The 13,147-nt window shown below is 34.1% G+C and overlaps 3 protein-coding genes across 5 annotated transcripts; 2 read left to right on the top strand and 1 right to left on the bottom strand.

Moving 5' to 3' along the window:
• Positions 1 to 290: 290 nt before the first annotated feature.
• LOC100178609 (uncharacterized oxidoreductase YrbE-like) lies at positions 291 to 4,722 on the top strand. Its single transcript, XM_002131599.4, has 9 exons — positions 291 to 475; positions 844 to 970; positions 1,660 to 1,730; positions 1,804 to 1,915; positions 2,329 to 2,450; positions 2,850 to 2,936; positions 3,291 to 3,427; positions 3,844 to 4,009; positions 4,402 to 4,722. Exons 1-9 carry the CDS (start codon positions 388 to 390, stop codon positions 4,563 to 4,565), a joined length of 1,074 nt encoding a protein of 357 aa, XP_002131635.1. The 5' UTR covers positions 291 to 387; the 3' UTR covers positions 4,566 to 4,722.
• A 1,273-nt stretch (positions 4,723 to 5,995) lies between these two features.
• LOC100181019 (protein obstructor-E) lies at positions 5,996 to 8,413 on the top strand. Its single transcript, XM_002131559.5, has 7 exons — positions 5,996 to 6,104; positions 6,682 to 6,717; positions 7,099 to 7,196; positions 7,383 to 7,457; positions 7,529 to 7,580; positions 7,827 to 7,924; positions 8,235 to 8,413. The coding sequence occupies exons 1-7, from the start codon at positions 6,053 to 6,055 to the stop codon at positions 8,307 to 8,309; spliced, it is 486 nt and encodes a 161-aa protein (XP_002131595.1). The 5' UTR covers positions 5,996 to 6,052; the 3' UTR covers positions 8,310 to 8,413.
• Positions 8,414 to 8,723: 310 nt separating this feature from the next.
• LOC100180975 (AP-3 complex subunit sigma-2) lies at positions 8,724 to 13,119 on the bottom strand. 3 transcript variants are annotated; one of them, XM_009861691.3, is made up of 7 exons: positions 12,888 to 13,118; positions 12,677 to 12,768; positions 12,100 to 12,211; positions 11,802 to 11,873; positions 11,213 to 11,320; positions 10,723 to 10,780; positions 9,357 to 9,492 (listed from the first exon to the last, which is right to left on the bottom strand). In XM_009861691.3, exons 1-6 carry the CDS (start codon positions 12,954 to 12,956, stop codon positions 10,724 to 10,726), a joined length of 510 nt encoding a protein of 169 aa, XP_009859993.1. In that variant the 5' UTR covers positions 12,957 to 13,118; the 3' UTR covers positions 9,357 to 9,492; position 10,723. The 3 variants fall into 3 exon arrangements, with proteins under 3 accessions (XP_002131562.1, XP_004226563.1, XP_009859993.1); XM_002131526.5 differs by lacking the exon at positions 10,723 to 10,780 and having other exon boundaries at positions 8,724 to 9,492; positions 12,888 to 13,117; XM_004226515.4 differs by lacking the exons at positions 10,723 to 10,780; positions 11,213 to 11,320 and having other exon boundaries at positions 8,724 to 9,492; positions 12,888 to 13,119.
• Positions 13,120 to 13,147: the final 28 nt, after the last annotated feature.

Consider the following 13,147-nt stretch of genomic DNA (forward strand, 5'->3'; position numbering starts at 1 on the left):
AGTTGTAAGAAATTTTAGCGCTGCAAACAGTCTATTCAGGAAGTACTTAAAGAAAATCACGGCCAGGCTGCTGATATAACTATGTAACATGGTATAACTACACCACAGCCTAAATCAAGTTACAGTTTATAAAGTTCAACCGTAGACATACTCTCTGGATTGTAGTAAAAGCATACAGTTTAAAGTCAATGATTAAGCTAAGCCGGGTAAAATAGAACAACTGCTGCTGTATAGCATAATTTTAAGCACATTCTGTGAGCAATATTATAGGCTTACTAATAGTGCCCAAGAACTAATGTATAAGCAGTCTATTATAGAGACAAGACGGTACATATGATTTAACGATTGTGAAATATTTACTGTGTTTGTTTAGTGAAGCGTTTTAACATGGGAATTTCTGAGATCGTTGCTGTTGTTGTTGGTATTGGACGAATCGGTAAGGTTCACGCTGCTAATCTGATCAAGATACCTAAAGGTTAGTGCTGTTGTATAAAACAGAACACCCGTGCTGCAACGACTGTCGTTTTCCGGATACCCGAGGAAAGATCAAGTTACATTCATACGTTATAAGTCACAAACGACGTGTATACTTTGCTGGCTGAAGTTACGATAGAGACATTTCGTTTAACTAGCAACGGTCAATAATAAGTAAGAACTATATACTTCAAGGTTATCACGCCGCAGAAATCCGAGCTAAAGTATAGTGCGTATCTATGATGCTGGCCAAAACTCAATGCTCAAATTGAAACACTTCTTTGAACGAAAAAATCCCAACAATGTTGCAAAAGTGATTATAAATCGTACGATTTTTCGCATATTCACTAAAATGTGTTTTTTAAACAGTGCAGATCCGCTACATTGTTGACATCTGCAAAGACGCGGTTGATGAATATATACAAAGCACAGGTTTGAAAAACACAATAGGTCTCCATCTTGATGATCTTAAAAGTGTCGCCCTTAAAGATCCAAAGTAAGTCGCATAAATATGTAGTCTATATATATAGCGTATACACATTTGCGTCAAAATAATAAAGAGGTAAAAAATAAAGTCTTGATATTTATATCGACAGTTGCATTTCAATATATGTTCGTGAATCGGTTGTCATTTAGAATTGTTAATTTTGTTGTTATATAAATATGCTGACGAGACAAAACGTAAAGGTGTGTTTTACACCTCGTTGCAGCACTTGCTGTGCCATTACTTATTAACCTGCTTGTTGTTAGCGGTAACTTAGTGTTTATTACAGGTTAAACAAATATGTCATAATAAAATAAAAAGGTCGCATCACACAAACAGTTATGTGGGCTATTATATGGAAAAGATAAACCAATATAGGCCTAATAGTAAGGTGGGGGATGGGACACCTTTAGCATACAATATCCAAATGTCCTGATCGTGTTATAAACAATAAACAACGGTCTATAAGAATCGCGAGTATGGGGTTTTACAATTCTTTGAATGTTCTTTGTTTACTACCTAATTGGACGGGAAAATAGAATGAAAAGGTGTTCCATATTCCCCCACCCCGCTATATCAATTTTGCAGCGACCAAAATACCTATATGAATTACCGTACAGCATGTGCGTTTTTTGTGTGTAAGACATATCCTTTGTTATAAAACTTTTTTCTAGACAAAATTTTTAACATAACTTTTACAGGGTGAACATCGTTATAATATGCACTCCTACCTGTTTTCATGAAGATCAAGTTATAGCAGCATTAGAAGCAGGTATGTTTATTTTATTTTACACACGTATCAATTACTTTGCTTTGAAAAAAAAACATTTTCCAAAATTAAACAGGAAAATCCGTGATGTGCGAAAAACCGTTGGCGCTTACTCTTAAGTCGATAGTTCATTGCTACCAGGTTGCACAAGAACATAAAGTACAACTTTACTGCGCTTTTAACAGAAGGTAATCGTTTTGTGATATGATAGGCTATATATACTTATAGTTGGGGTGGGATAGGATATATACCATTATACTAAATTCAATATTTTCTATACTAAACCGTATTCATATTTTCTAACCGTGTTTAACGATAAACAACAGCAATATTTTAAAGTCGCCTGACTATGATAACCTAGTCCTTATTTTCTGGTTTACTGCCAAACGGGACGTGAAAGCAGAATGAAAATATGTCCCATATTATGTTCAGGTGTCAATAGACAAGTGTTTGATAATATGTATGTTTATATTTTCGTTTATTATACGTGAATGAATGAATGAATCTTACTTGCTTTTATCCTCACATGGCCGGAAAACGACAGTCCTTATAACACGGGTGTATATTTATCTTACTTCATTAAAACTGCGATATAACATAGGTACGACTCTGGTTTCTTGGAAGCAGTTTCAAGGAAAGAGGACGAAATAGGGAGGTTGAAGTCAGTGAAGCTCACATCACGTGACTATCCTAGGAACACGATCGAATATCTTAAAATATCAGGTTGGATAAAAAACTTTTTTCGCAAATTGTGTTTTGGTTATGTAAATTGCAAATGGGGCATGTGTATATAAATTTAAATAAATGATTTTAACTTATATCCTTGCGTGGCAGCGCAACATAAGTTGCTGTAACGCGGGTGTTCTGTTTTATACACCTCTTGTCCGCTTACGAGTTATACCACGTAAGATTGTAGGTGATTTTTTTTCTCTGAATGGTAGACAATTTAGACAACCTATTAGAGTCGATTGGACTAAAGTAATTTAAATTTACCTTGCCGAAAGACAAACACGTATTTTTGGCATATTTTTAAAAAGTATAGTTTGCCGTTGGTTTAAAAAGACACACAAACCAAATTTATAGTAGTACACCTATAGGTAACCACACTATTACAACATATAGGTGGAATGTGTACTGACATGTGCATACATGACATTGATATAATACGGTGGATCGTTGGTCAAAACCCCATAGAGGTTTATGCTGTTGGTAAGTGTTTAATTAAATGACGTATTTAGTAGCTTGGAGCACGGCCCACTAAAGATATCTCCATTAGGCCATCGTTGGGGCGATAGTCCCTGTTTTAACTCTCTTTGTTTCATTCTCCGTGAAAATTAATTCTCTTTTTATATAGTAGGGTGGGAAAAGATGGGACACCTTTTCATTATATTTCTCATCCCATTTGGTAGTAAACAATGAGCATTTAAAGAATTATTAAACCGTAATCTCACGACTCCTACAGGCCGTTGTAAAATGTTTAAAACACGATCAGGGTATTTGGATATTATGTGCTAAAGGTGCCCCGTCTTCCCCCACTCTAATATATATATAATATATACACAGGCCATGCCTTTTTCGACGATATTCGTGAAATTGATGACGTCGACCAACTGTTCATTACAATGCGGTTTCCAAACGGTAGCATGGCGCACGTGGATGCGAATAGGGAAGCACTTTATGGACAGGATAACAGAGTAGAGGTATAATTGAATGATATGCTATAAGTATAAGGATAAAAACCCTTTCGGGTTTATTCGTACAGATTTGTGTTTGAGAGTGGATTTTTCTACTTTGTGTATGATCTGTATATGTAGCCTATACGAAATATAGGTAAAGATAAGGACGTACTTATAAACATTTTTTTCACTAGAAAAGAAATCTTTGGTTGGGGTAAGATGGTACGCGTTTTTATTTTTTCTCGTCCTGTTATGTGGTAAACAAAAAAAATTACAGAATTTTGTAACCATATCCTCACGACTTTAAAAAGACGTTGTTAATTTAAAAAAACGTAATTAGGAAATATTATTGAATAATATGTGCCAACATGTTACTCTACAATACTATGTTACCATAGTATACTGAAATGATAATATTATTTCAAATTATGTTTTCTTAGATTTTCGGCGACAAAGGAATGATACAATGTAACAACCCGTTTAAGTTGGGCGTGGATATTCATACACAAGCATCTTCGTCAGCCATACGAAACAATCGGTCCGTTATCGGGAGATTCAACGATTCCTACTACGCAGAAATATTGAGCTTTGTGGCCGCCGTTAGAGGTCTTTATTTCAAATCAAAACCAAATATTCTAACTTTAATAATAAAAATATCCGATATAATATGGTGGGGAAAGATGGAACACGTTTTGTTTTGATTTTTGTCCCATTTGGGAAAGGCCATTCAAAGAACTTGTTATTCGTATCTTCACGACTCCCATATATAGAGCGTTATTAATGGTTTAAAACGCAATTAGGATATTTGGATAATATATGTGCTGAAGGTGTCACATCTTACTTCACAATACTGTGTATGCCCAATTTTCTCGAGATTTTGTTTAGCAACCGTGTTATAACGACTGTCATTGCGGCGCTGGTGAGAACAAACAAGTGCCATTAATTCTTTAATTAATTTGTTCATGCATCCATTCATTCGTTAATTCATATCTTTACAGGAGAAGAGAAGCTTGGTATAAAAGCAAAGGATGTAGTTTGGAATACGTTACTTTGTATTGCTTGCGATCATTCTTTAACATCTAAAAGTCCAGTCGCGGTTCAAGATTTTGTTAAAGAGAAATACTCGCATATACTACAAGCATTAGAAAAACTAGACTTATAATATTATTGTATGTGATCTATACCGAATTGATTGTAATTATTTTTCTGAGAGAGATCTTCTAACAATTGTTTTTTTTTTGTGTATGCAACTGCAACAGTATATACAAACTTGTAATTATCGCTTTCATGCAATCGTAATAAAGTAAAATTCCGTTTAACTCCATTGTTTTACTTGCGTCGTGATTTAAAAGTAGGGTTTATATATTCACGAATACAAACATTTTTACCCGACACTTTTTTACCGGCATTTTACGTCCCCCGAGACTGCTACGCATATTTTTGGACGCCACAGTTCTTTGTTTTGCGTCATGGGTACTTAAGCCTGACATGGGCATTTAGTCCATATTGAATGTAACGAATGAATTAATGTAACTTACTTTATCCTCGCGTGGTCGGAAAACGACAGTCGTTATCACACGGGTTTAACATATCGTGCCAGCTTACGAGTTACCATGCGTATGTTACTTTGTGGACGATTGTTATTTTTTTTATTTTCTTTTTTTATGTATGGCTGATAATTTGGACAACCCATTAGTGACCACTGGGTTGAAGCAGCAATTACCGTTAAGTGTCTTGCCCAAGGACACATACGCCAACAATTGTAGCAGCGTTGAGCCTTGAACCAATTACCTCTGGGTTACAGACAGGCGCGCTGACCACAATGCCACGTCGCCGGGTATTAATGTAAAAACTATGCTCAGACAAAATGTACGTGCAGCTGGCCAGCCTTGTCGGTCTCGTAGGAAAACACAAAACACACAAGTCGATGGCATTAACATATACCCGGTATAACGTAGACTACAGCATTGTCGCCGTCTCAATATTCGTGGGAAACCGACAGCTGAAGCAAGAGTCAACTTATGCATATCTCGAGTAATTATCAACAGTTTCAGGGAATTCGTATGAACTCCCGACTTTCTCCCTAACACTTGCTTTCTATGACGCAATTAGAGAAATTTTAATATATAGTGGGGTGGGGAAAGATGGGACACCTTTTCATTTTATTTTATCGTCCCACTTGGTAGTAAACAAAGAACATTTAAAGGATTAAAAAATCGTATCCTCAAAACTTCTATTACCGTTTTTAATTGTTTAAAACACGATCAGGATATTTGGGTATTAAGTGCCCGTCTTCCATATGAAAAAGAACGGTTGTGTAATAAAATCTGTCTACGCTAAGATAAATAAGTGTCACCATGTTCATTTTATAATCAACTTCTATAAATCTTATTTCCTATGTCAAAATATTTCGCATGTGTTAATAATTTATTCGTCCAGGCCAAAAACACCATTATCATTGTAGGCTATACCAATTCTCCATATACAAAAAAGTGGTGGTGACCTGTAGCGTGGGATTCGTTTCACCTGTGCTAAGTTTCGAAACACATCCAAATTAACATTACTGTTTACATTGTAACGTCGCTAATACTGTATATAAAGAAGAACATCCAATGTGTGATATTCAGATCATATATTAAACCAAGTAAAATGTTGTTTTTCGCTTCACTGTTTTCTGTCATTCTGCTCGCTTCTTCTGAAGGTAAAATATTTTAATTCTACAAAGCAATAAAAACTATACGTTATATTTTTTTGTATTTTGACTGGTATAACAGCGTTTATAAAGTCAATTTGAATGAATGAATGAAACTTATTTATCCTCGCATGGCGGGACAGTACTATTTGTTATAGCACGGGTGTCCTCTTTCGTACCATTTATTAAGAGTTACCACGAGTGTATATATGTAACTTTACGTGTGGTACTTTTTTAATATATAGTACTATGGAGGAAGATGGGACACTTTTAGCGCATAATATAATATCCTGATCGTCTTTTAAACAATTAAAAACAGTCTGTGGAAGTCGTGAAGATGCGGTTTAATAATTCTTTGAATGCTCTTTGTTTACTACCAAATGGGACAAGAAAATAGAATTAAAAGGTGTCCTATCTTCCCCCACCCTACTATATGGCTGTTACTTGGATGACCGATTAACTACTGAGTAAAAATGTAATAAATACTTAGTGAACGTATTGAAAAAACCTTCTATTAAAACGCTATATATATATTTAATATTTCACTTTGTTAACATGATTAAATAAAAACTGTTCTTTTTTGCAGCTGTCACTGAAGGCCCAGCATGCGAGACCGACGAGCGTAAGTTTTATACAGTCAAATTTTGTTATTTATATAAACAGAATTCAATTACAAAGTAAGAAGTATCGCTTATACCGAAAAACAAACTATTAACTTGACGAAAAACGATTAGGTGTATTAAACGCCGTTCATGTCGTTTAGTTAATCAAACTAATACGTTAAAAGGCTGGGGTAAGATGGTTCAAGTTTTCAATCGATTTTATCGACCCATTTAATAGTGAACAAAGAATGTTTAAAGAATTATAAACTGTATACTCAGGATTCTTGCCAATTGGTAAAACACGCTTACAAAATATGAGATAAAATGTTCTAACATAAGGTTTTTAAAAATTAAACCTTAAAATAAGATGTACATAAGACTTCCGTTTCAATCATATAAAGGTTATCAGTGCAATGGACAGATTGGACTCACTCCTGAGCCAACCGACTGCCACGTATTCTACAACTGCGACTTAAACATTCAAACCCCATGCCCATCGGTAAGTTGAATGAAAAAAAAATGAATAAATGTAACTTGATTTATTCTCGCGTGGCCGAAAAACGGCAGTCGTTATAGCATGCTGTGTTCTGTTTTATACAACTCGTGGCAGCTTACGAGTTGCCACGTATAACTTTGTGGGTGATTTTTCTATGTGGTTGACAATAAAGTTTTGTAACATTTACAGACCTGCCCACCTGGCTTGGCTTTCGACCCAACCATTGGATTGTGTAACTGGGAATCTTTGGTCGCCACATGCAACGTAAGTTAACATACAATATACTGATTTCATGTGATCATTATGTGCCTAATAACGTGAACAACATTAAACAGGCTATTCCACGAGCAAGAGAAGCACCAGGGCCAGCCTGCGATGATTCTGAGCGTAAGTTTTACTTTAAATTCATAAAATATAGTAGGATAAGGCCTGTTTATTTTTATCCATCTTCTCATCCAATTAGGTAGCAAGCAAAAAATTTAAATAAGTATAAAACCGTACCTCTACGAGTAAAAAATAGCGTTGTTATTGTTAAAAGCACGATTAGAAAATATGGAGTATTCTATTATCCTATCTTATCCCATACCCTATCATATAGAGTAAGTATTTCAAACCCATACGTTTCATACACAGGATACAGTTGCAATGGAGGCGTTACTGCTGTAGCCGACCCTAATGATTGCACCGTGTTTTACAACTGCGATTCCAACATCCAAAATCCTTGCCCATCGGTAAGCAGAAAATATGCTAACTATACTATGTATTGTTTTTTGTACTTACTTTTATACGCGTAGACTATGTATATATCTAGACTAGAAAATCGTTTACAGCAGTGATAAGAAACATTGACAGTGCCGAATGTATCGCCGCGGTAAAGTAACTTTCTGGTGAAAGAATATAGCTTATTTATTTATCCTTGCATAGCGGGGCAACGATTGTTCTTACAGCACGGGCACTTTGTTTCATACACCTCGTGCCCACTTATGATTTACTGTATGTTAACTATGATGTAGAGTAATAAAAGCCAACTTTCCACAACAGAGCTGCCCACCAGGCCTCGGATACGATGAAGCTCTTGGAGTTTGCAACTGGATGTCACAAGTTGCATCTTGCTAATAAATTCGGGTTCTTAAAAACATCAGATGCTAGACAAAGATGGAAAATTTCGTGAATAATTTTGGAAGTTTATACCGTCAAATAAATTGTCAAGTATAATTATACCTCGTTTTGTGGATTTCTCAAAAGCCTCGTCAAGAACTAAAAAAAACTTAAAAATATACCTAATACAAATATGCGATGTTGTCTCGAATGCTATTATAGTATACCTTTATCTTAAATTTAACGAAGTATAAGTTGGCCTGTCACGCTGTAGACAAAAAATAATAATCCCGTATATACAATGTTATATACATATGTGGGAACTCGAAAACGGACACGAGGTGTAGGAAATAGAACACCTGCGTTATATAACTACTTTCGTTGCCCTACCACGACAGAATAAATAAGTGCTATACCAACATTTACCAAACATAAACACTACATTACGTTTATTAAATATGGAATAAGATAACGGTCATTGCACGGTAACGACACATTAGATTTTTTAAGCAGACAAGTTTAACTGCTAAGTAACTGGAGCACTGTTTACAGAATCGGTTAGAACGGTCTTCCCAAACGATTTATAAATGGAAACATTACAATTTCACAATAAACTTTATCAAAAGAAAATAAACCCAAATGGTTAACAAAGCAGAGCATTCTGTAAAACGCTGGCTTTGTCACATATACATCAATGACCATGGGTGTTGAATTGAACCTGACGAGACGATACAATTTTGCAATAAACTTTAACTACAAAAAAATGATCCCAAATGTAGGAAATAGCAGAACATTTGAAATCTTGCTTTGCCACATACACCCATGACTTTGAAGTTTTGAGTTGAATTGAACCTGACCAGAAAATACAAATTTGCAATAAACTTTAACTACTTGAAAATATATCGCAATTTGTCGACAAAACATGAGTATGAAGATTTAAATTGAATTAAACCAGAAGATATTTCGCAATAAACCTTAACTACAAGGACAACATAACCAAAACATAACATTTGATGAATCATTGGTTCGCCAGATACACCCTTGACTGTAAAGATTTGAATTAAACCGAAAGAATTTTTGATTTTCATCTAAAAGATGGAAGCTTTGGTAGGTCTGGTAGTTTGAGATCCTTAGGTAAACTTGGTAAGTCAATGTTCTTAAGTGCAGCTGCTGCTTTCGCTGGTGCTGCAGATAAACCAGCCTAGAAAATAAAGAAGTAGGTTTAATGGTAACACTGGGAAGTATAAAAAAGTTATAATTGGGGTAATGGGTCAAATCTGGCCTCAATCCCAGCTCCCAGGTCCTTAAAGACCTCACCTATACAGACTAAAAAAGGAGGTATAATAAAAACAGATTTAAATTCCGTTTTTTCGTTATAATAAATATGTATTTAAATATGTTTTTGGTAAAAAAACACATTGAAATTCTGTTGATTTAACTTTTATTAATAAGTTAAGTTAAAAGCCACCACCAAAATGCAGAATAGATGTTAAATATATTGAAATCATACATTTCATAAAATTTTATAGCTAGCAGTGCAAGCAAATAACTTAAATATCACGAACTTATTTTTAAAAAAACATATTCATTTTTTGTTGCAGTTGCAGTAGATATAATAAATATTTGGTAAAAAATTCCTATGTCTTTAATTTTCCTTAAATATGTCTTTAACTTTCCTACAATAATCTGTAAATGAAAATACATAGATTATTTGAATTTTAATTAACACTCACTACTCAAAACTAAATCAATCTGACTACTGATTAAAGTTACAACAAACTGAATTAAATTAGAAATTAAAAATTAATCATACACTGCAGTGATTCCTCTTATGGCAGAATGGTCTTTTATTTTATTATGTATTGGGGTAAGATGTATACCATTAACAGTTAGCACACAAAATCACACACTTCCTAGTGGAGTTTTTAAACAACTATCAACACCCTTTTAAAGTGGTGAGAATACGGTTATATAACTCTAGTAATATTTCTTTTTTAACTACTAAAAAGAAAGGATAAACAATGAAAACATGGACCATCTTAGCCAACCTACTATATTACATAAAGTTAAACCACAAAAGTTACATACATCATTGTGGAAGAGGTTAGAAAGTAACATTTCACTCAAACTTTCATTTTAAAAGGTGGAGTGACTGTACTTTGTACAAAAATCACATAATCATAACTTTTTTGAAGTGGAATTTAAATTTTTCAAATGATCAGAACAGCTGTTGGTTTAACCTTATAAATTGTTAGAAATTAAAAAAGTCCTATCAATATATATGTAATTTAAAGTTGGTCTGGAGTTTAGAATATCATAAGAAGACTCACTGCACCTACAACGTGCAACAGACACAATCAATGGAAACCAGGGTTAGGTGTTAAAACAAGCCACCCCAAGTATATACATGCTGGTGAGTTACAAACTCAACCTTATCTGTTTAATACGACTGAGATCACTTTTTCCACTTCTTCAGGAATTACACGATTCTAAAATTAAGTCAGATCAACAATTCTGCTACCGTTGCAACGAGACATAACGTAGTATATGTAAGTAAATTGCTCGTTTAAAGTTTGCGGAAATTAATTTATTTGAAGCTACAAACATTTTATCTGAATATTATCGTTTTATTCAAATAAGTAGGTTTTGTTATATTGCTTGTATTTTCTAAGTTTGAAACACTTTACAATACTTTTTAATATAGATAATTTGCAAAACAGTATTTTATCTACTACAGTACTACCACTGAGTGACATAAAATTCAGCATAATTTCAGCGCTTTAAAATTTACTACAGTTTCAGTAATTTCTGCCTACCTTTGCAATTATTTCTGCGCACTTTTTACAATAATCGCAATACAAGTTGAAATTAACAGAAATTAATATCACCCAGCACCTAAACAGCATGCACACTATTGGTACCTCAGACTTTTCCAGCTTATCTTGCTCAAGAAACCTAGAGCAAATATCATTCATGTTGGTTTCAAGGACCATTCCCCCCATTACTATCTCGGCAAGTATGTACTGAACCTATGTAATATACAATGGAAGGGTTACTACTACTAGATACTTAGGCACCAAACCTGGGGTGGTAGGGTGGCCAGGGCAACCCTGAAATTTTTTCACTGCATTATTCAGTAAGCAATACAATCAAAAAGTTGATTTGTTTCACCAGTTTGTAAACCTAACTATTCTTTCTTGGATTTTAAATAGTTGGACACCTATGACTTTACACATATGGAAGAATTAATTCATGTGTATATGTTTGGTTAGGGAGAATACAAATTGAGGTGTATACAGATGTTTAAGATGTACTTACTATTTATACATGTGTATAGTGACATAGAGCATAGGTGTATTTGAAAATGGTGTTACTTAAAAATGAGCTGGCACAATAATTTAGCATAATTTTTTCTGACATTATTATTTGGTATTACACTTTTCTCAATTGTGTGAAAAGAAATTTTAGAAGCTCATATATTATATATATTATATATATTCATTATCATACCTTGTCTACATGGAAGATAAGATCAAGTTCACAAACATTTTCAAAACAACGATCCAGTGTTTCAACAAAAACCTGAAGAAATGTAATTATAAATATTTACAAATTAGTGATATAACTGTACAGTTTATATAGTTTTCTTGAAATATGTTACCAGTACCATGTATGGCTGTAAACAAATCCGTAAATTTAGAGCTGATTTTTTTCATTAACTGGGCATTTAACTATAGATGTCTGCCTGCATTTATAAACTGTGTCATCTATACATATAAAGATTTAAATAAAATTATTAAATTTTTACCTGTATTAAATCTAGTATACCAAGTTCACTTTCAGAAGAATCCACACAGAATACAAAGTAAAGTGTTGCGTAATGTCGATAAATAAGTTTGTAATCGGAACCCCCAATTAAACTAGAACAGAAGAGATAAAGTAATAAAGTTAGAAATAGGTAGATGACGAGTATGCAAAGTTCTGAAAAATATTGTTGCCTAGTTGAGTCGAAACCCAGGCATTATGATTCTTATACAACACTTCCACTTCAGTTAGGAGGGATTTTTAGGATTTGCCAGACGGCAGAATATTGCAGTTCCTGATGAGTTTGTTCGCATAGCCAGACCGTTATCGTTTACAAGTAAAACCGTTACAAATCGATGTGTAAAATATCTACATTTTCAGGCCATATTGATTGTTTAATTGATTGTTGTTTAGGGGTCAACCAGGTAAACTAAAAGTTTAAGCTAAGCAGCAATGATTTTGTTATCGCCTACATAAATATACATACCAAAAATTAGCAGTAAAACACTAGATAAATCATCAAGCTACATAAACAAAAATTACATTCTGATAAAAAAACAGTTGACATAATAATAACTTACGTTCCACCTTCCAGGAAACTACAAACGTCATCATCTCTCCTTGATACGAGGTGAAAAGTTTCTCGCACTATTTGTTGCTGCTGTTCCTCAGTCTAATGCAATTAAATAATGTCAACAAATTTAAATAAAGCTAAATTTAGGCTTGTTGTTGCAGTTAACAAAGAACGGCGTTTTAGTCAAAAGTTTACAATAAAGGCTAGTCGGGACTTACGTAATGCTGGTAGAAGCGTAAGAGCCTTGGTTTCCCGTGGTTGTTGAATACTAAAATAGCTTTAATCATTTTTAAACTTGTAAAATAGCTTTAAGTGTAACTTTATACAACGTACAAAATAAAGCCAAAGCAAAACACATACGCAAAATGAATCACCGTTAGAACAGATGAGCGCAAGGTCGGCGGTGGCTTACCCTCTCTCGTGATCAATTTACACTCACTCTCACTTAAAAACAAATTTTAACTATGCACCCCATCCT

This window comes from Ciona intestinalis, chromosome 10, assembly GCF_000224145.3.
Source record: "Ciona intestinalis chromosome 10, KH, whole genome shotgun sequence".
Classification (NCBI taxonomy): domain Eukaryota; kingdom Metazoa; phylum Chordata; class Ascidiacea; order Phlebobranchia; family Cionidae; genus Ciona; species Ciona intestinalis.